At 44.2% G+C, this 20,389-nt stretch overlaps 1 protein-coding gene across 1 annotated transcript in view; it reads right to left on the bottom strand.

Annotated features, from left to right (window-relative positions):
• The window catches only part of SELENOF (selenoprotein F), a 29,799-nt gene extending 9,587 nt beyond the window's left edge, over positions 1 to 20,212 (bottom strand). Inside the window, exons 1-2 of the mRNA XM_075615609.1 lie at positions 19,960 to 20,212; positions 9,641 to 9,808 (exon numbers count right to left, since the gene is read on the bottom strand). Coding sequence (XP_075471724.1) covers positions 9,641 to 9,808; positions 19,960 to 20,016 — 225 coding nt within the window. The 5' untranslated portion in view covers positions 20,017 to 20,212. The remainder of the gene's footprint in view (positions 1 to 9,640; positions 9,809 to 19,959) is intronic.
• Between the last annotated feature and the right edge of the window lie 177 nt (positions 20,213 to 20,389).

Below are 20,389 nucleotides of genomic sequence, written 5' to 3'. Positions count from 1 at the left end.
GCACTCATCCTTCTGTGTGTTACACCACCATAGCACTTTGCACTCATCCTTCTGTGTGTTACACCACCATAGCACTCTGCACTCATCCTTCTGTGTGTTACACCACCATAGCACTTTGCACTCATCCTTCTGTGTGTTACACCACCATAGCACTTTGCACTCATCCTTCTGTGTGTTACACCACCACAGCACTGTGCACTCATCCTTCTGTGTGTTACACCACCATAGCACTTTGCACAAATCCTTCTGTGTGTTACACCACCATAGCACTCTGCACTCATCCTTCTGTGTGTTACACCACCACAGCACTGTGCACTCATCCTTCTGTGTGTTACACCACCACAGCACTGTGCACTCATCCTTCTGTGTGTTACACCACCATAGCACTTTGCACTCATCCTTCTGTGTGTTACACCACCACAGCACTCTGCACTCATCCTTCTGTGTGTTACACCACCACAGCACTGTGCACTCATCCTTCTGTGTGTTACACCACAGCACTCATCCTTCTGTGTGTTACACCATAGCACTCATCCTTCTGTGTGTTACACCATAGCACTCATCCTTCTGTGTGTTACACCACCACAGCACTCATCCTTCTGTGTGTTACACCACCACAGCACTGTGCACTCATCCTTCTGTGTGTTACACCATAGCACTCATCCTTCTGTGTGTTACACCATAGCACTCATCCTTCTGTGTGTTACACCACCACAGCACTCATCCTTCTGTGTGTTACACCACCACAGCACTGTGCACTCATCCTTCTGTGTGTTACACCATAGCACTCATCCTTCTGTGTGTTACACCACCACAGCACTCTCATGGAAACCAGAAAACTTGCACTACTCAAAAGTAACTTTTAAAACCCTTTTGAAGAGCAACAAAATGACATCCAATTTGATGGATAATGTTCCAGAAAACGAACAATTCCCTCTGTTAAGGCTGTTATATAGCGGCGCGTGCGCGCGGCACTGAGCGTGCATCCGGCCGACAGCCGGGAAATAATCTTTTTGCGCAAGCCTAATAGGTACTGCCCCCACTCTCGCGCATGAAGGGACCGGCGCACCAGCAGCAGGACACACACACACACACACACACACACACACACACACACACACACACACACACACACACACTATAGAACAGCCCTTAGTTTGAATGAAAACAAAAACCTAACCAAACCAAAGTTTGATGATAGAGTTGTACATGTGACATAGTCGCAGGATAACGGGCAGCTTTCTGTCTAATTTATAGAAGAAAGTGCAGACTTAGTATGGAAGTGATCCATTCCACAGTTTCACAGTTCCCGAGACTGTGGGATAGAAAATCCAGACCAGAAATGAATGGATAAGGTAATAGGGGAGCCCCTGCTGCTGCCTCAAAGAGAATGAACGGTGAACGTCCCCACACGTGCACGCGCAGGACTGTTATTGTTTCCGCTCTCATGTCTCATACCGCGGGTTGATGCGGTGTCCTGCTCGCGCTGATATATAGGCTTGTAGTGCCCCGATGGACACTTAGAGCCTCATTTTATTGAATACTGATAGGGTTAGTGCTCTCTACTTAGTACTGAGTGTAGTTCCGTGATTTATGCGCTAGAGTACATTACTACTTATAGTTACCACAGCCACTATTCTACTATACGCAGCCACCCCCTCTTCATGTACAGTGTCCATTTATGTGCTAAGCTCACCTGACAAGGGTGCCCACCACCATAATATCAGCACAGTGTTCATTAGTGCCATCTGTGACATTGCCGCTGAGGTCACTACAGGGCATTACACCTCAGGAGGTTATCTGAGCACAGCACTGTGCTTACAGCCATATCACTGAGGAGGATCTTTACTGACTGCACACTGAGATCTACTGGTGCACGTTATATTTGCTTTACATGTGCACCAGTCACTACTAGTCACACCACTTTTATTTATGGTTTATGCATATATTGCCCATGGGTGACCTGTAGACATAGTACCTTACGGAGCACACACGACTTATTCACCCTTCAAAGAGGTCCATATCAGGATTTCTGCTTAGTTTCCTGTGTGATATTTGATACATATAGGACACACATACCATGTTGATTCTGAGCCTCACGGCTGTCAGTATCATGATCCACTGACCTCTAGTACGTCATTTTAATACCCATTATTTTATATATGTGTTGTATTTAATAAAGTTTATGTTTTAAATCATACACTCATCACCAGAGGGTGAACTTGAGTGCTACACTGGGCTCTTTTCTACCCTTTCTACCTATTCAGAAATGAATGGTGCTGGTTTCCCTCACCTGCTCTCCTAATTACTAGAACAGGTATTTAGAGCAGAGAGGGTTGCTTTTTCATTCAATCTCTCACATAGAGCCTTGAGGCTGGGGCACGCTGCTCCCCTGTATCCAGTTTGGGGAGGACGCCCCCTTCATGACATTCGCTGTTCGGAAGAATTGCCTGGACTCTGGGGACGCTGTTCCCCATCTATCAGTTAAGCTATGTCTAAAAAAAACTGTGGATATTAGTGTGTATCTAGTGACCCTAAACGAGAGGGTATTGTTTAAGATGGGGAACCAGGTTAGTTGGCCCAGCAGCAGTTAGAGAGGCTTATTCTGCTGTGTAGTTAGATCCCTGAAAGGGATAGGATTTATTTGTATTATTTCTTTGATTCCTTAAAGTGACAGTGTGAGAAATAGTGTCACTGACATATGAGTAAACCGCTGAAGGTTAATGACTGAGTGCCTCCTACTTATACCTGTTAAAGCTGCAGTCCCTTAGTGGGATGAAAATAAAGCTGGCAGAAGCCAGAGTTAAGCAACGTAATGCTTTGTATTATCCTGTTACTCTCAAATCAACCCTAGAAGACTGTGACGAGCCCAGACAGACGTCAGCGCCACAAAAGAGGGGCGTTTGTCAAAATGTGCGTACATATACACAACATCAATCGGAAAGATCATCCAAAATTAGAGGGGCTGATACAATATGCCATGCAGCGGCCGGTAACACGGCGAGTGGCTGCATGAAATGTAAAGCTGCGCCCAAGTGGGCACCTTAATACAACAGCTCTTAAGAGATGAACATCTGTGTTGCCCCAAAAGGCGGACAGCCTGATGGGGCTCCCCAAGAGCTGCTCCCCTCTGCACAGGACCAGCGTGCTAAGGGTTAACATTTGCTTGTACTTTGTGGAACGTCAACCCCACCCACTGGAATGTTAATGAGCCAAGAGGACAAAGAACTTTGTGATCACAGCTGATTTGAATCTCAACCACCCCAGTGTACATCTGCATTGCCCCAAAGGCGGACAGCCTCTGGCGCAGCCAAAGAGTGTGAGCCGTTTGCTGATGTTAAAGCTGCTCTATTTCAAATCTGAAACTCACAAGCCCATTATCCCCTGTACCCAATTCCCAATGTATTACTTCCTGGTAAAACATTTTTATACTGTAAATAAATAAATGTATTATTTATTACGTTTATTTTCTTCCTCTTACTTGTGGAAAAGCACCTGGTTTCCCTATAAAATGGTTGGCTTGTACCAGGACCTCAAAACTCATTGCTTTCCATCAGATGATGAAGGGGGATGTGGTTTTTTTTTTTAGGTCTTTATTCTGAATCCAAATCACCATGGTATACTATTTGGCACTGACCGAACTTTCATAAGGAAAATCTTCTGATTAACGTTGAATTCAATGATAAGCAATAAACCATTTATTTCACTGCAAACGGATGCGCTTCCCCATTAAAGACAACTAGACCTACAGTTCATAAAATCCCAAAGTAAACATCTTACAGGACCAAGAGAATGCACAACTATTATTCAATTAAATACACTACACAATAGTACATAACCGAATCAAACTTCTGTAAAGTATAATTCAACAGTAATGTATAAGATAAGCGGTTTGCTTACACTGTACATCATAATTAATAGATATTTTGTTTAGCTTCTCTAACCACTCCCAACCTCATAACGCAAAATCCTTCAGACTAAGTAATAGCCGTTAAGAGGGTTAGGACAGAGCCAGCAGAACTGGCATTATCTTCAACGGTCAACATCCATCCAACTATTCTAAATGCATATTTTTCATCAGATGAGCAAAGAATGAGCTCAGCATGTGAAGACAAAAAAGAGACAAGAAAGCTTCAGACATTATTGGCCATTAAAAATAGAAACAAAACCCCAATGGTATTTATTAATAGAGTACTTCATTTAAGAAGACTTTCTGAAATATAGAATGTTTCTATTGTGAGTAAAATGGAATGCAACAGACTTATACGGCTGATAAGTGATAATTTGATAGAAGTTATTTTTCATACAGAGTATTCTGAAGCTGGGTGAATTCAAATCAGTTATATAGACTCCACTGTACCATGGGGTGACGCACAAGTAGATTAAAAAAAAGTCGTTTTAATTTCTATGTGGTGGCATTGTGAGTCTTTTCTCAATTTATTTTCATCATGTGAACACCACAATTGCCATAAAACCCCCCACACTATTTACACTATTAATCTTACATTTAATATCTTTCATTTTAAATTCATGAAAGCACTAAATATATTCTTTGCATGACCTGAAAATCTTATTAAAAAATAATGTCCTTTTAACTTTCATAGACAAAAAAGGATTTGACATATTTTTGCAATCTTTTGCAAAACGTGTGCAAACAAGAATTGCATTTTTCCAGTTAGAAAATAATGCTATATATGAATCCCAATTACATCTTAAAGAAAAAGTCAAAGTAATAGATGTGCAAGCAATCTATTTCAAGTGTATTTCACTGGCTTAAAACTATACCAAGCTTCTGAATGGGTAGAACAGGTCAAAGATATGCAGTAAACGTCAATAGTTTTTATTTGTAGCATGATACTTGGTAATAGAATTTCATAACCAAAATACTAAAGAATGGAAAGTTTGGAACAATGAAATTATATTCAGAGTAGAAATTTTGTGGACTTCAACAGTCAACTGGTAACTTGTCATCTAAACCACGAGCAGCCGGCCACTGTCCTCTCTATCCCGTTGGGATTATGGTTTGTCCCACTTTTGACCTTTCAGATGCTGTTAGAAAGGAAAAACAGAGTGGAATCCATGCCTTGCATAAATGGGCAGCTGCTGAAAGAAGGGAAATAACTAGCCATCGTGATTAATGAGCACCATTTGTCTTGCAGAAAACCACGTTCAAATGGACTCGAAACTGACTAAAATGCAAACGATTCTGGATCAGTTATTTAAATGGTTATAAAATGCAAAGAACAAGGCCGTTTTAGCCAAGAGGCAATCAAAAATTGTAATCCATTATGAATTGAGACAAGAACAAATAAGTGGTTTAAACCCTTTCACAATCTGCAATGCACTGCTGCACCCCACCCCCCACAGCAAGAGTTCAATGACATGGATCCAAGGTCGTAGTTTATTTCTCTTTTGAGTTCTTAGACTACAACATACAAGCTTGGATTTGTTCCAGCAAAGCCCTGTAAACCATCCAGAACCATAAGCTATTATTTAATCCTTGACATCTTTAGTGTATCTTTAACATTTTTGATGCACTGGACACAAAACATTGGTATGATAAAAATAAGTCCTAACACTCAGACCGACATACAACAAATGGAGCAGGTTTCAATGTACTACATTTCATACCGTGTTCTGAATTACAGATGCTGTATAGCACACTTATGGGTCCCCTGACATTAAAACAAGTTACTGTACACAAACCATTTTTCGTCAAAAAGGCAATTCTAAACCGAGCAATTGGAAATTACATAGGATCAACGGAAAACAGATTTTAAGAAAGGTAGAAGGCTTGTGCTCTATTGTCAGTGACATCAAGTATCGGATGATAAATACCAGCTGGAACAATATACAACTTGGAATATTTACAGAAAGAGTCAGGGAAAGATCTCACCCAAAGGACATTACAAGTTGCCACGCATACAAAAAATAGTTATTATTGATCCAGTAATCACTCAGAGAATGTATTCACCACCATCTCTTTTTAACAAATGTACGGTTTAAATCAGCAATCCCCCTCAAAACGCATTCAGAGTTAAGTTTATATTATAAGGCAACCAGGTCCCCAAAAGAAACTTCCTTCCCCCCCCTTACTAAAACAGTATAAAATGATAAAAATCAGTAGCTCCTTTGTTCAGCTTTGCGGTGGCCTTACTTCACCTATGGGATTCTGGTTTTCAGGGCTCATGCTTTCTGGTATTACTCACTCATGACCACAGGATTTAAGAGAAGAGGACGAGAAGTCACACAACGAAAAATGTCCTCTGCAGTCAAGCCTTACAGCTTGCATCAGGTGTGGTGATAATATGCAGGTGATGCTAAACACCTACATTCTTTTTAGTCCTCCAGTAATTAGTAATCCGTGTTGGCATGAGTCTTAAAATCAATATCCGGAAGCAAATGTAACCCTCCGTGCTGGCTTCCAAAGGAGGTTACATCGCTGTGGTGTTTATATGGCTAGTCCGCATGGTTAACCTTAACACAGGGTGCTGGCATTGAGGCGGCTGGGGGATGAGGTAGCAAGGTTGTGAAATAATGGGCGCCAGGAACTTTTAGAGTACAATTTTCATTTATTCGTGTCCCCAACTGAGGGATCACTCAGACATATCGTCACACTTTGCACAGCGTTTTATACAAAGACATACACGAATACTTCTATTCCAGCTGTGCCCACTCTTAAGACTTAGATGGAGGTTCTCTGACTTAATTGCTTAGCTAGTTGTGGGACCCGTCCCCCCATATCTCTTCAGGACCCTTTAGTGATCCGATTATTCGGGGCACCTACGGGAAATCCTGATAGGTCTCATTGAGCTTGAGCCAATACCTTGCTGTCTGTATTTGGGAACTGCCACTTCCACACAGACTGATGAAACTTTAGCGCTGATCCGTGGATAGCGCTTCCTCCTGAGGCGCGCACACACCCACACACGGCTCCCAGCTCCTCCTGAAGCACATACACACAACCTCCTCCTGAAGAGCTCGCTCGCAGACGCACACACACAGCGCCTCCTGAAGCGCGCGCACACACAGAGCATAGGAAAGTATATCCATGCACAATGAAACCCAACAGAGACTAAGATACCAGTCACTCTACAACCAATTTGAAGCACCAATACATAAGCTTTAGAAAAGATGATGTGCTCACAATTAAAATGTAAACCTCAGCCCTCCTGTAGAAGCACTTTGTGAATTTAAGTGGTTGCTTGACCTGGCAAAAGCAAGTCTGGGAGCACAAAGAGTTCTGTGATCTGTGGTCTACTACACCATTCGATATATAGGAAAAGAATGACACCTGCCAGTAGCTCATCTAATTAAATCCTTGAGAACCAGGACTCTAAAATGTATTCAAGGGGCTAATCAATAGATGTGATCCACAACTGGCAAGTATTATCATGTACAGCTCAACACCATTATAGAGCAATTCGCTTATAAGGCGGTCTCAGCATGGCTCCCGTTTTAAAAACAAAAAAGTAACAAAAAAAAAAAAGCCCGCCGCGATCAGGAGTTCCGCGAGGACTTACCCGCATCTGCAGCTCTCTACCTGCTTCATCAGCATCGGGCGAGTGTGTGTGTGTTTTGGTTAAATAGGGCTCTTGTTGCCTGTCCTTTCCCCTATGGCTTTTGACACCCAAAGCATGCTCGCTGCCTGACAGAGCCTCGTGATGTGTTAATAAAGTTTGGTTCCCCCAATTTTTTTTTTACGCGATCCCGGTTATAACGCGGTTTCATTATATGGACCCCGAGTACTGCGTTATGACGGGGTTCAGCTGTATATTAATTGTTTTCCTTTTGCAGACAATCACACTGTCATGGGAGAGGGGATTTGGCATGGGATTAAAGGGCTTACACCCCATTTGGCCACCCCCTACTCTCACCTGGGAAGCAAGGGGTTAACTGGACTGTGGTCCAGTAATGTGTTTTTACCTTGCTTCAGCATTCTAATGTATATTCCCCTGTGAAAAGGTATTGTTTCTGTTCCAGTGTTTGCACCAACACCTACACTGGGATTGATGCGGGAGGGAAAGGGTTAAGGTTAACTTAGTGGTTATAGCTCTTTGTTTAATGTTCCCACCTTTTCAGGCACCATTTTGCAGAGTTCCATAGGTCGCAATTGAGACTCCATGCATTCTAATGGCAGAAGTAGCGGTTTTGGACCTGTTTTCCAGCGACGACCAGCAGGTGGCGTCCGAGAGGAGGAGCGGCGGTTTCCCATTGTAAGTCAATGGGGCCATTGACTTCAATGAGGATTCCTCGACGCCGGCCTCGAGGAACAGGTTGGCAGCCATCCAAACCGCAAACAGCAAAAGCGGATACAATGTCTTTGAAAAGAATTTAATCACTTGGGTCAAGTTCAATGACAATTGGCGTGGGAATCTTAGGTTCTAGGGCACCTGGGAATAAAATTCCTGTTGCCCCTAGGAACCCCCACCGGGTCCAGGGATGAGGGACCCCCGTAAAGGGTCGAGCAGAGAAGGAGGGTCGCGCCATTGACTTTAATGGCGGAGCGGAGGTCCCATGCAATCCAATGGCGGCGTGCGCCCATGCATTGTCTATGGCGGCGCCGGCCATTGATTCCAATGGGGAAAAGCTGCGTGGCGTGAAAACGGCTAAGTGCGAAATGGTGAAAAATGTAAGTCCATATCTCCGGTTCTGGAATGACCAGAGGGATGGGATTTGGGTGGCCAAGGTTCCGGCATTAATGCATGGCCATTCCCAGCCCTCTCCGATCAACCAGACGGAGTGTGGGCAAATGTAAAGATTTTTGGTTCTTCCATAGACTTCAATGGCGGCGCCTCTCCATTGAAAGTCTATAGCGGGAAACCCCATTGACGGCAACGGCGGAGCCCGCCATTCAATGCGATGGTGGTGGAACCCGTTGATTTCAATGGGGAAAAAGTGAAAAGCAGAGATTCATTTTTAAAGGGACGAATCCGGTATTTTAAAAAGTGTTTTAAAGTGCATTTATGTATCTCCGGTTCTGGGGTCGCAGAGAGCTGAAACTTGGCCAATATGTAGAGTCACTGTCGGCATGAAAAACTGGCAGTTTTCGAACCACTAAGCCCAACAGAACGGAACCTATTAATATGTGAAGATATTAAGCTGTGAATAGTATTTTGGAACTGATATGAGGATGCAGACCCCATCTGCTATGCTAATAGGTCAGGAAGGGCAGCCGGATGGTTTAGCATAAGCCCTCTGATCAAAGGTTAACCGCCCTGATTGTTTACACTAGGGCCAAGAACAAAGGGGGCTGAGTGGTTTGTAAGTGTCATAGTTCACACTTGCAGGGGAAGAAGAATCTACTTCAAACGACTCCACTAGCCAGTTAGGCGCCCTAAGGTTAAGAGTAAGAGCTAAGATGGTATATAAACCAGGCTCAGCCCTTACTCAATTGTCTTTGTGATTTTCAAGATTGGTGTATGAACTGCCAGTCCAGATTTCTGACTGTTTCATCATTCCATCTTAAGTAAGTGTCTATATTTTGTCTGTTATTTGTATATCTCGTGTGTTCACCTTTTTCAAGGAATAAATGTTATTTTATCATATCTATGCCTCGTTCAGTTCAACCCAGGTATTTTTGGTGTATAATATAGGCCTCTCACAAGTTCCAGTGACACACACCTTACAAGGAACATACCTTTCTTGATTCAAAGCGTACTTCTTCCTGGCAGCACTGTCTGCAGAATGAATCGACCTCATTCAGACCAAACTGACCAAGCAGGTCACAGGAACTGCACAACAAATTACTGGAGAAGCCAAGCTCCCTGCATGCTTCTGAGGAGAGCTCAGCCCCATACATCGACAGCTGAAAGGAAACAATTAGAGTAGATAAGCAACTGCCAAAAGAACATTGCATATTCCAACCCAAAATGGGAAAATGTGTGAGAGCTTTTAATAACACACTTATTATCCAGCTTAAAATACCATTAACAGTCTTAATATAAGTTGGAGTATAGAATGAAACAATACTTTAAACAAGTAAGGCTGCGCTCATGGTGACGGCGCGAACGTGCGCCACCGTGTGCACTCCTGCAGCCCCAGCGATGTGTGCACTAGGCTGCAGAAGATTGGGGAGGCGATCGGGGCGTGGCGAACACATCACAAAGCTAGTTCGCCCTCATTGGCTGAACCAGCTCACGTGACGCCGACGTCACGTGACTACAGCCCGAAATCACAAATTGACTTATCTGGCCAAAATATAGTAGCGTTGACGCGCTACAGCGCCGCTAGGGGCAGCAGGCACTTGAGGAACTGCAATAGGGAATCAGGTAAGAGTCCCGCAAACGTGCACAGCAACGCCCTCACCATGAACACAGCCCAAGGTCTTGCTATCATTGTTTGCAAACAAGTCAGCTGGAACACAATATGCACCTAGTAGACTCTTCGAAGACAGACTTCTTAGCATAGGATCAATACTACATCCTCGAAGCAACATAATTTCAAAGGCTGTGAAGTACAATAATGTATCTTTCTTTCTCCTGCATATCTACATTCTTGAGAAATGTTAAACCCAGATGAATATAGGCTTTATTTAATCATGGAGTGCCTGATTTTTTTGTTCTATGCATAACACTTTTTTCAGGCAGTCTGCACCCACTTTTTCACCAATATTTTAACCTTGGTGTAAACACACACACTCCAAAAAGTGATACCTTCTAACTGTCAGTTATATTGTATTGTATGTCTTTATTTATATAGGGCCATTAATGTACATAGCGCTTCACAGTAGTAATACATGGGGTAATCAAATAAATAACAGATCATGGGAATAAGTGCTTTAGACAAACATAACATTAAGGAAGAGGAGTCCCTGCCCCGAGGAGCTTACAGTCTAATTGGTAGGTAGGTAGAACGTACAGAGACAGTAGTAGGGAGTTCTGGTAAGTGCGTCTGCAGGGGGCCAAGCTTCTGTATCATGTGTTCAGAATATCCACAGTGCTATTCATATGCTTCTTTAAGCAAGTGTGTCTTAAGGTGGGTCTTAAAGGTGGATAGAGAGGGTGCTAGTCGGGTACTGAGGGGAAGGGCATTCCAGAGGTGTGGGGCAGTCAGTGAAAAAGGTTTAAGGCGGGAGAGGGCTTTAGATACAAAGGGGGTAAAAAGAAGACATCCTTGAGAAGAACGCAAGAGTCTGGATGGTGCATAACGAGAAATTAGGGCAGAGATGTAAGGAGGGGCAGAAGAGTGTAAAGCTTTAAAAGTGAGGAGAAGAATGGAGTGTGAGATGCGGGATTTGATCGGAAGCCAGGAGAGGGATTTCATGAGGGGAGATGCTGAGACAGATCTAGGAAAGAGTAGAGTGATTCTGGCAGCAGCGTTTAGGATAGATTGTAGGGGAGACAGGTGAGAGGCAGGAAGGCCGGACAGCAGGAGGTTACAGTAATCAAGACGGGAGAGAATGAGGGCCTGAGTCAGAGTTTTAGCAGTCGAGCAACAGAGGAAAGGGCGTATCTTAGTTATATTGCGGAGGAAAAAGCGACAGGTTTTAGAAATGTTTTGAATGTGAGGGGCGAATGTGAGAGAGGAGTCGAGTGTGACCCCTAGGGAGCGTGCTTGGGCTACTGGATGAATGATGGTAGTTCCAACAGTGATGTGGAAGGAGGTAGTAGGGCCAGGTTTGGGAGGAAGTATGAGGAGCTCTGTTTTAGCCATGTTGAGTTTAAGGCGACGGAGGGCCATCCAGGATGATATAGCAGAGAGACATTCAGAAACTTTGGTTTGTACAGCAGGTGTAAGGTCAGGTGTTGAAAAGTATATTTGTGTGTCGTCAGCATAGAGGTGATAATTAAACCCAAAAGATGTTATTAGGTCACCTAGAGAGAGTGTGTACAAAGAAAAGAGAAGAGGTCCCAGGACAGAGCCCTGGGGTACCCCCACAGAGAGATCGATAGAGGAGGAGGAGGTGTTAGCAGAAGAGACACTGAAAGTACGATGGGAGAGGTAGGATGAGATCCAGGATAGAGCTTTGTTCTGAATAGAAATAGTATGGAGAATGTGAAGGAGAAGAGGGTGGTCCACGGTGTCAAATGCTGCAGAGAGGTCGAGTAATATGAGCAGAGTGTAATGACCTCTGTCTTTGGCAGCATGGGGGTCATCAGTTATTTTAGTGAGGGCTGTTTCTGTGGAGTGAGCAGTGCGGAAGCCAGATTGTAGAGGGTCTAGGAGAGAATAGGTGTTGAGAAAATGGAGCAAGCGAGAGAATACAAGTCGTTCAAGGAGTTTAGAGGCAAAAGGCAGGAGGGAGACAGGTCGATAGTTAGAAAGACAGGTAGGGTCAAGCTTGGTGTTTTTGAGTAATGGTATGACTGTTGCATGTTTGAAGGATGGAAAGGTTCCAGAGCAGAGGGAGGAGTTAAAAATGTGTGTGAGCGTAGGGATTATAGTAGGAGCAAGAGGTTTTAGGAGATGGGAGGGAATGGGGTCAAGAGGGCAAGTGGTAGAGGGAGAAGAGGCGATCAACAGCGACACATCCTCCTCTGAGACAGTGGAAAAAGAGTCAAGGAAGGCAGGAGGAGAGTTAGGAAGAAGTGTAGGATGGGAGGAAGAAACAGAGAGGATGTTCTGCCGTATGGATTCCACCTTTTCCTTAAAATAGTCAGCAAAGTCCTGAGCGGAGATGGAGGAAGGAGAGGCAGCTGAGGGTGGTTTGAGTAGAGTATCAAAAACAGAGAACAGTCGGTGTGGGTTAGACTTGTGCATGTTGATTAGTGAAGAAAAGTAGGCTTGTTTAGCTTGCGAGAGGGCAGAGTTGAAACAGGATAGCATAAATGTGTAGTGAAGGAAGTCTGCGAGAGTATGAGATTTCCTCCAGAGGCGTTCGGAGGAACGAGTGGAGGAACGCAGCATGCGCGTGTGGGAATTTAGCCAGGGTCTAGGGTTAGAAGGGCGAGTGCGGCAGAGAGAAAGCGGGGCATGTAGATCAAGAGAGGAGGACAAGGCAGAGTTGTAGTTCCTGACCAGGTTGTCAGGGTCTGTAGCAGAGCTGAGGAGAGGGAGGAGCGTAAAGTGGACTCAAAGTCAGGTAAGTGAAAAGAGCGCAGGTTTCTGCAGAACCGGGGGGTAGATGGAGGTGGAGAAGGGGAGAAGCGAGATAGAGAGAATGAGATGAGGTGATGGTCAGAGAGAGGAAACTGAGAAATCGGAGAGAGAGAAGTTTTTAGTGAAAACCAGGTCTAAGTAGTGGCCATCCTTGTGGGTGCTGGCTGCAGTCCACTGTTGAAGGCCAAAAGAAGAGGTTAGAGAAAGAAAGCGGGAAGTCCAAGGGAGAGAGGGGTCATCAATGTGGCAATTGAAGTCCCCAAGGAGAAGAACAAGGGAGTCTGAGGAGAGAAAGAAAGAGAGCCAGGATTCAAAGTGAGAGAGAAAGGCAGAAGGGGGATGAGTAGAGGTAGGTGGGCGATAGATGACCGCCACATGGACAGGGAGAGGAGAGAAGATCTGGACAGTGTGAGCCTCAAAAGGAGGGAAAAGCAAGAGAGGGGGGAATAGGAAGGGTTTGATAACGGCAGAGAGAGGAGAGCAGGAGCCCCACGCCTCCACCCCTGCCATCAGGGCGCGGAGTGTGGGAGAAGGAAAGGCCACCATAAGAGAGGGCAGCTTCCAGAGCAGAGTCAGTCTGAGTGAGCCAGGTCTCAGTTATAGCAAAGAGAAGCAGGGAGTGAGAGAGAAAGAAGTCATGCACAGAGAGGAACTTGTTAGAAAGGGAGCGAGCATTCCAAAGGGCACAGGAGAAAGGGAGAGAGGATGACAGGGGATGGATATGAGGTTGGAGGGGTTAACACCAGAAAAAGTAGAAGTTGCATGTAGGAGGCGAGGACGAGAGCAGGTAGAAATAAAACAGGGACCAGGATTGGGAGAGAAATCCCCAGAAGCAAGGAGAAGCATGGAAAGAAAGAGAATGTGTGCGGATGATTTGTAGGGGTGTGTTTTAGTGCAGGGTGTATAGCTGTGTGGTGACAGAGGGCGCAGGTAAGAAAGGAGTTTGAGTGATCTTGTATTATGTGTTTTATTAAAATTATTATTATGTATGCATAATTATGACGTATGTAAGCTCTGACCTTTGGAGCATGATAGGTTCTAAAACTTCCCCTTCAAGTTGGCACTTAAGCCTATGCTGTGGGAATTAACCCTTAAAATGTCTTTGAATCCTGCCAGTTCTTTAAAGGTTTTTAATGCTTTTTATTGCTGCCTGTTCCCCAGAGTTTAAGGGAACACATATCTGTTTTTTCACCCATTAAAATGGTTGTTAGTGTTTATGTTGCCCACGGACATTAGTCCCACCCCTCTGAAGGATGATAGGTGCAGAATCGAGCAATCCATACCACCATTGGAGGAAATGATGCAGGCAGATGATTGGAAGGATGACGTCACACTTTACTCCCGATTGGCTGTGCCTCTGTATATCAAGCAGGCCAGCCACTAACAGGCACCACAGACTCCTGAGGAAGCTGTTAGCGAAACGCAGAAGTCTACTTGCGTTGAGTCTCTGGTTCCTGTTTTATAGCAGCTTGCTTTGCCCGCAGTGTGACGCAGTCACGTGGTGCCAAATACTGGTGGAGAGAATCTAACCCGGAAGTTCTGCGGAGGTTGACAGTGGAGGAAGCGCCAGCGCAGCCTGACTCCCATGCAGCAGTTACTACGCATACAGGTTATCTCTCCCACAACGGACTAAGACTAAGCTCTATTTCCATTGCCTGATTTCTGGGGCTTGATTGTAGGTTCCCACTGCATCCGTGTGCCTCCTGATGTCATTTTACTAAACCCTTTTTTATAATTTTCTACATTTGTGTGGCCATTCTTGATTTCAACCACTGTGTCATGTGTATACCTGATCATATTCCAGCCTCTCACCCCATAGGACTATAGCAGTGGCTATCTGTCTATATTTTGTTTTCATCCACTGTGCATGTCCCCATTCCCAGTTGGAATATTTTTTTACCCCACAGGATTGCACTATCATTTGTGTTATTGTTTTTTCTCCTCATATGTTCATCCTGGTGTCTGCGCTCCCTGACTTCTGGACATTGCCACTATATAAGGATCTATATATTACCCCATGTATTACTACTGTGAAGCGCTATGTACATTAATGGCGCTATATAAATAAAGACATACAATACAATACAATAAGGAAGATCCACTGAAGGTCGAGCTGCAAACTGGCACTGGTTGTATATCATTTCATTCTATATTTTGCATGTACTATACTGCAGTATCTCCTCCTATCTGAAACACTCGCAGGAGCGCCTGGTGATTTCTGTGTCTTTACACTGAATATTGAAAATATTACTTCATATTGTATTTAGGTTAAATCAATGTCTGTCATGATATAGAGGGGGTTTGGCCCGGGATTAAAGGGGTTACACCCCATTTGGCCACCCCCTACTCTCACTTGGGACGCAAGGGCTTAACTGGACTGAGGTCCAGTAATGTGGTTTTTTACCTTGCTTCAGTATCTAAATGTTTATTCCCCTGTGTAAATTTAATGTCTCATCCTGGTGTTTGCACTCACACATACACTAGGGTTGATGCGGGAGGGAAGGGATTAATGTTAATTTAGTGATTATAGCCCTTTGTTCCCTTTTCCCGCCTTTTCAGGCTCCATTTTGCAGCCGTCCATAGGTCGCCATTGAGCCTCCATGCGTTCTAATGGCAGAAGTAGCGGTTTTGGACCTTTTTTTCCAGCGACGACCAGCAGGTGGCGTCCGGGAGGAGCGACGGTTTCCCATTGTAAGTCAATGGGCTCATTGACTTCAATGGAGATTCCTCAACGCCGGCCTCGAGGAACAGGTTGGCAGCCATCCAAACCTCAGACCGCAAAAGCGGATACAATGTCTTTGAAAAGAGTTTAATCACTTCGGTCAAGTTCAAAGACAATTGGCGTGGGACCACACCGGGTCCAGGAATGAGAGAGCCCCGTAAGGGGTCGAGCGGAGGAGGGTCGCGCCATTGACTTTAACGGCGGAGCGGAGGTCCCATTGAATCTAATGGCGATGTGGGCCATGCATTGTCTATGGCGGCGCCGGCCATTGATTCCAATGGGGAAAACCGCGTAGCGTAAAAACAACTAAGTGTAAAATGATGAAAAATGTAAGTCCATATCTCCGGTTCTGGAATGACCAGGGGGATGGGATTTGGGTGGCATGTAGCCAAGGTTCCGGCTTTAATTCATGACCCTTCCCAGCCCCCTCCGACCAACCAGACGGAGTGTGGACTAATGTAAAGATTTGTGGTTTTTCTCATAGGCTTCAATGGCGGCGGTTTCCCCATTGAAAGCCTATGGCGGGAACCCCCATTGACGGCAACGGCGGAGCCTGCCATTCAACGCTATGGCGGCGGACTCCGTTGATTTCAATGGGGAAAGAGTGAAAAACAGAGATTCATTTTTTAAAGGGAAGAATCCTGTATTTTATAAATGTGTTAAAGTGCATTTCTGTATCTCCGGTTCTGGAGGTCACAGAGAGTTGAAATTTGGCCAATATGTAGGGTCACTGTAGGCTTTAATAACTGGCAGATTTCGACCCACTGGACCCACCAGAACGGAACTTATTAATATGTGAAGACATTAAAGTATATATGGGATTTTGGATCTGCTCTGAAAATGCAGACCCCATCTGCTATGTTAATAGGGCAGGAAGAGCATCCTGAAGACTTGGCATAGCCCTGTGATCAAAAGTTAACTGCCTGATTGTTTATACTAGGCGCAGGAACAAAGGAGCTGAGTGTTTTTAAGTGTGGTACTTCACACTTACAGGGGAAGCCAAAATCTACTTCAAAGATTTTTCTAGCCAACTCGGCGCCTAGGGTTAAGAGTAAAGGGTTGAAATGGTAAATAAGTCAGACTCAACCCTTACTCAATTGTCTTCATGTTCTTCATGCATTGTCGTGATGTCCACATCTGAACCTGAATTATGGAAGAAATGGCCCATCCTGTATCCTGATGGCGTTCTTGTCCTAACCTTTAAGTGCATATTTTGTCTGTTATTTGCATAATCTGTTGTGTTCACCTTCTTCAAGGAATAAATTATATTTTATCATATCTAAGCCTCGTTCAGTTCAACCCAGATATTTGGTGTTTATTATATCTTGTCATAAGTTACAGTGACAATGTACTCACAACAAAATATGTAAACTAATATATTTTTACGGCTTTATGGCTTTTGTGTAATTTCCAATGAAAAGGTTGCAAAAGACAAACAGATATTTAACTAAATTAAGCATACAACGGATTTACTGATTTTTAGGTTGTGTATCTTCAAAAGGATTCTGTAAAAGTGAATGGACACTTCAGATATTATTTGCAGATTATATTTATTGGCCATCTTTTCCATTAATGAGAATCGCAGAGTTGTTTATTTTTAGGTTACGAGATACCCCCCTTATGTAAAGTACAATTTGCAGGGTTCTATTTGATTCAGACACGGATGTCCTAAAGCAGAAGAAAGACTCAGCTTGCCTGTATTTTACTTTCCACTGAGAAAAATATGTATTATTAGCAAAGAATTTAAAGTGTTTGAACTATGTAAAATCGTGTGTTAAAAAAAGTGTCACAACAAGGTGGAGCTGCAACTTTAAGCAGTTAAGAAGTACAAGATGAACATCTCCCTCGAACAGCAAACGTAATACTTCCCAAAGTTGATAATACAGGAAGTGATGGTAGATACGAACCATGTGGCCCATCTAGTTTTATAATATAAGGGAATTGCTTTTTTTCCTTGTACAGCGCTGACAGGGAACAGTGAAGGGGTAGAACTTACAATCTATTTTTGGGGAAATAAAGTGAATTGCACAAGAAGTCGACACCGAGATTTGAACCGGGCTCCCCTGCTGCAAATGTGGTGTCTTATCAGAACCAGTCTTCCCATAGGCGGGAGACACTTCAGAACCATTTTTATGAGAATGTTGATGTGGTCTACTTAGATTTTGCAGAGGCTTTTGATACGGTTCCACACAAGAGGTTGGTGTACAAAATAAAGCAAATTGAACTTAGTAAAAACATATGAACCTGGATTGAAAACTGGTTGAAGGATAGACAACATAGGGTTGTCATAAATGGAATTTTTTCAGGTTGGGCTAGAGTCGTGAGTGGAGTACCTCAGTGATCAGTACTGGGACCCCTGTTTTTTAACTTGTTTATTAATGACCTTAAGGTTGGCATCGAGAGCAAAGTCGCCATCTTTGCTGGTGATACTAAATTGTGTAAGGTAGTAGAATCAGAGCAGGATGTAATTTCTCTCCAGAAGGACTTGGAGAGACTGGAAACTTGTGCAGGTAAATGGCAGATGAGATTTAATACATGCAGTCCTCGGTTATCCAACGGAATCTGTTCTGGAAGTAGCGTTGGATAGTGAAACCGTTGTAAAGTGAGTCCCATGTTAATCAGTGGCGGTGAGGGGTGGATAACGCATTCCGGCATCGAAAAACGGCCCTTAGGGTTGCATTGTAAAGCATTGGATATGCCATTCGTTGTAAAGTGAAACGTTGGATAACGAGGACTACCTGTACAGATAAATGTAAGGTTATGCATTTGGGAAGCAAGAATACTGTAAACAGGCGACTTACAAATTAAATGAGGATACATTGGGGAAATCCTTGGAGAAGGATTTAGGAGTGCTTGTAGACAGCAGGCTTAGCAATAGTGCCCAAAGTCATGCAGTAGCAGCAAAGGTAAACAAGATCTTATCTTGCATTAAACAGGCAATGGCTGGAAGGGAAGTAAACATAATTATGCCCCTTTACAAAGCATTAGTCAGACCACACCTTGAATATGGAGTACAATTTTGGGCACCACTCCTTAGAAAATAAATTATGGAACTAGAGAGAGTGCAGAGAAGAGCCACCAAATTAATAAAGGGGATGGACAATCTAACTTACGAGGTAGATAAAGGTAAAGCTAAATTAGAAAAGGTGTCTAAGCGGGGATATGATAACTATATACAATATATTCAGGTACAGTACAGGGAGCTTTCAAAAGAACTATTCATCCCACGGGCAGTACAAAGGACTCGGGGCCATCCCTTAAGGTTGGAGGAAAGGAGATTTCACCAGCAACAAATGAAAGGGTTCTTTACAGTAAGGGCAGTTACAATGTGGAATTCATTACCCATGGAGACTGTGATGGCAGATACAATAGATTTGCTAAAAAAAAATTGGACGTCTTTTTAGAAAGGAAAGGTATACAGGGATATACCAAATAAGTATACATGGGAAGGATGTTGATCCAGGGAATAATCTGATTGCCAATTCTTGGAGTCGGGAAGGAATTTATTTTTTCCCTTATGAGATTTCATTGGATGATATGACACTGGGGTTTTTTGTTTGCCTTCCTCTGGATATACACAAAAGTGATAGCAGGCACTCCAGGTCGTATGTAAAAGTTTAATGCAAAAAAGATAAACGTTTCAGCTCTCCAAGGAGCCACTCAAATCTTTTTGCATTCAACATGATATTTTTCCATAAGACCTGGAGAGCCTATCAGTTTCTTGTATTCCTAATACTTTGCAGTTAATGCACCAGGGCAGTATACCAGTCTGAGTGGTGTGCCACGATATCTTAAAAAAAAAAAAAAAAAACCATACACGTCCCACCCAAGCATGTTTGAATGTGATTAAAGTATCAGGAGTCTCACATACTTGACCCAAGTTATATTAAACGTCAGTATTTTATCAACAACATTATTTTTTTGAACACCCCAAATCCCGGAGCGCAGGCCCGGGTGAGGTGAGCGCAGGCCCGGGTGAGGTGAGCGCAGGCCCGGGTGAGGTCCCCCTTCCGGCTGTTTGATCAGCAAGCGGCGCAGAGACACGTCACACAGCCCGAGCAGCTTGGGAAGCTTCCCCGGGAACAGCTGGGGAAGCTTCCCCGGGAACCGCTGCTCCCGCCGGCTGGGACCCCCCGCACGGCGCTCCACACCACACCTCGCCCGCAGGACACAGCGCCCGGGCGGGACACACTTACCGCCTGCAGCACGGTGACGCAGCACAGCAGCGCTCTCTCCAGCACCACCGCCGCCATCTTCCCGCCACAACTGAGGCAAAGGACCCCGTGCGGCTGTCCTGCACTGCCGTGAGAAAAGCGCCTGAACCCACGGGCTTCCCACAGTTTGTTAATATCAGTGACATGAGGCAGGATGCGCCCCCTGCACGTACTCACTGCGCAGTGTTACTGACATGTCGGGAGTTACAATAACAGTATATATATATATATGTGTAACTACATGTTATTAGGGATTATAATTATTAGTCAAATATTCAGGCACGGCATGGACCACCCCGGCTACGTGTACAGGCCCCCAAACTGCGCGCAGCAGCCAATCACACCGCAAGATGGAGTAGCAGCCAATCAGAGAGCAGAAAGTGGCTGAGTGTGATTGCTAGGCAACAAGTCG

Source organism: Ascaphus truei, chromosome 10 (assembly GCF_040206685.1).
Source record: "Ascaphus truei isolate aAscTru1 chromosome 10, aAscTru1.hap1, whole genome shotgun sequence".
Taxonomy (NCBI): domain Eukaryota; kingdom Metazoa; phylum Chordata; class Amphibia; order Anura; family Ascaphidae; genus Ascaphus; species Ascaphus truei.
This window is presented reverse-complemented; position numbering and strand designations above follow the sequence as displayed.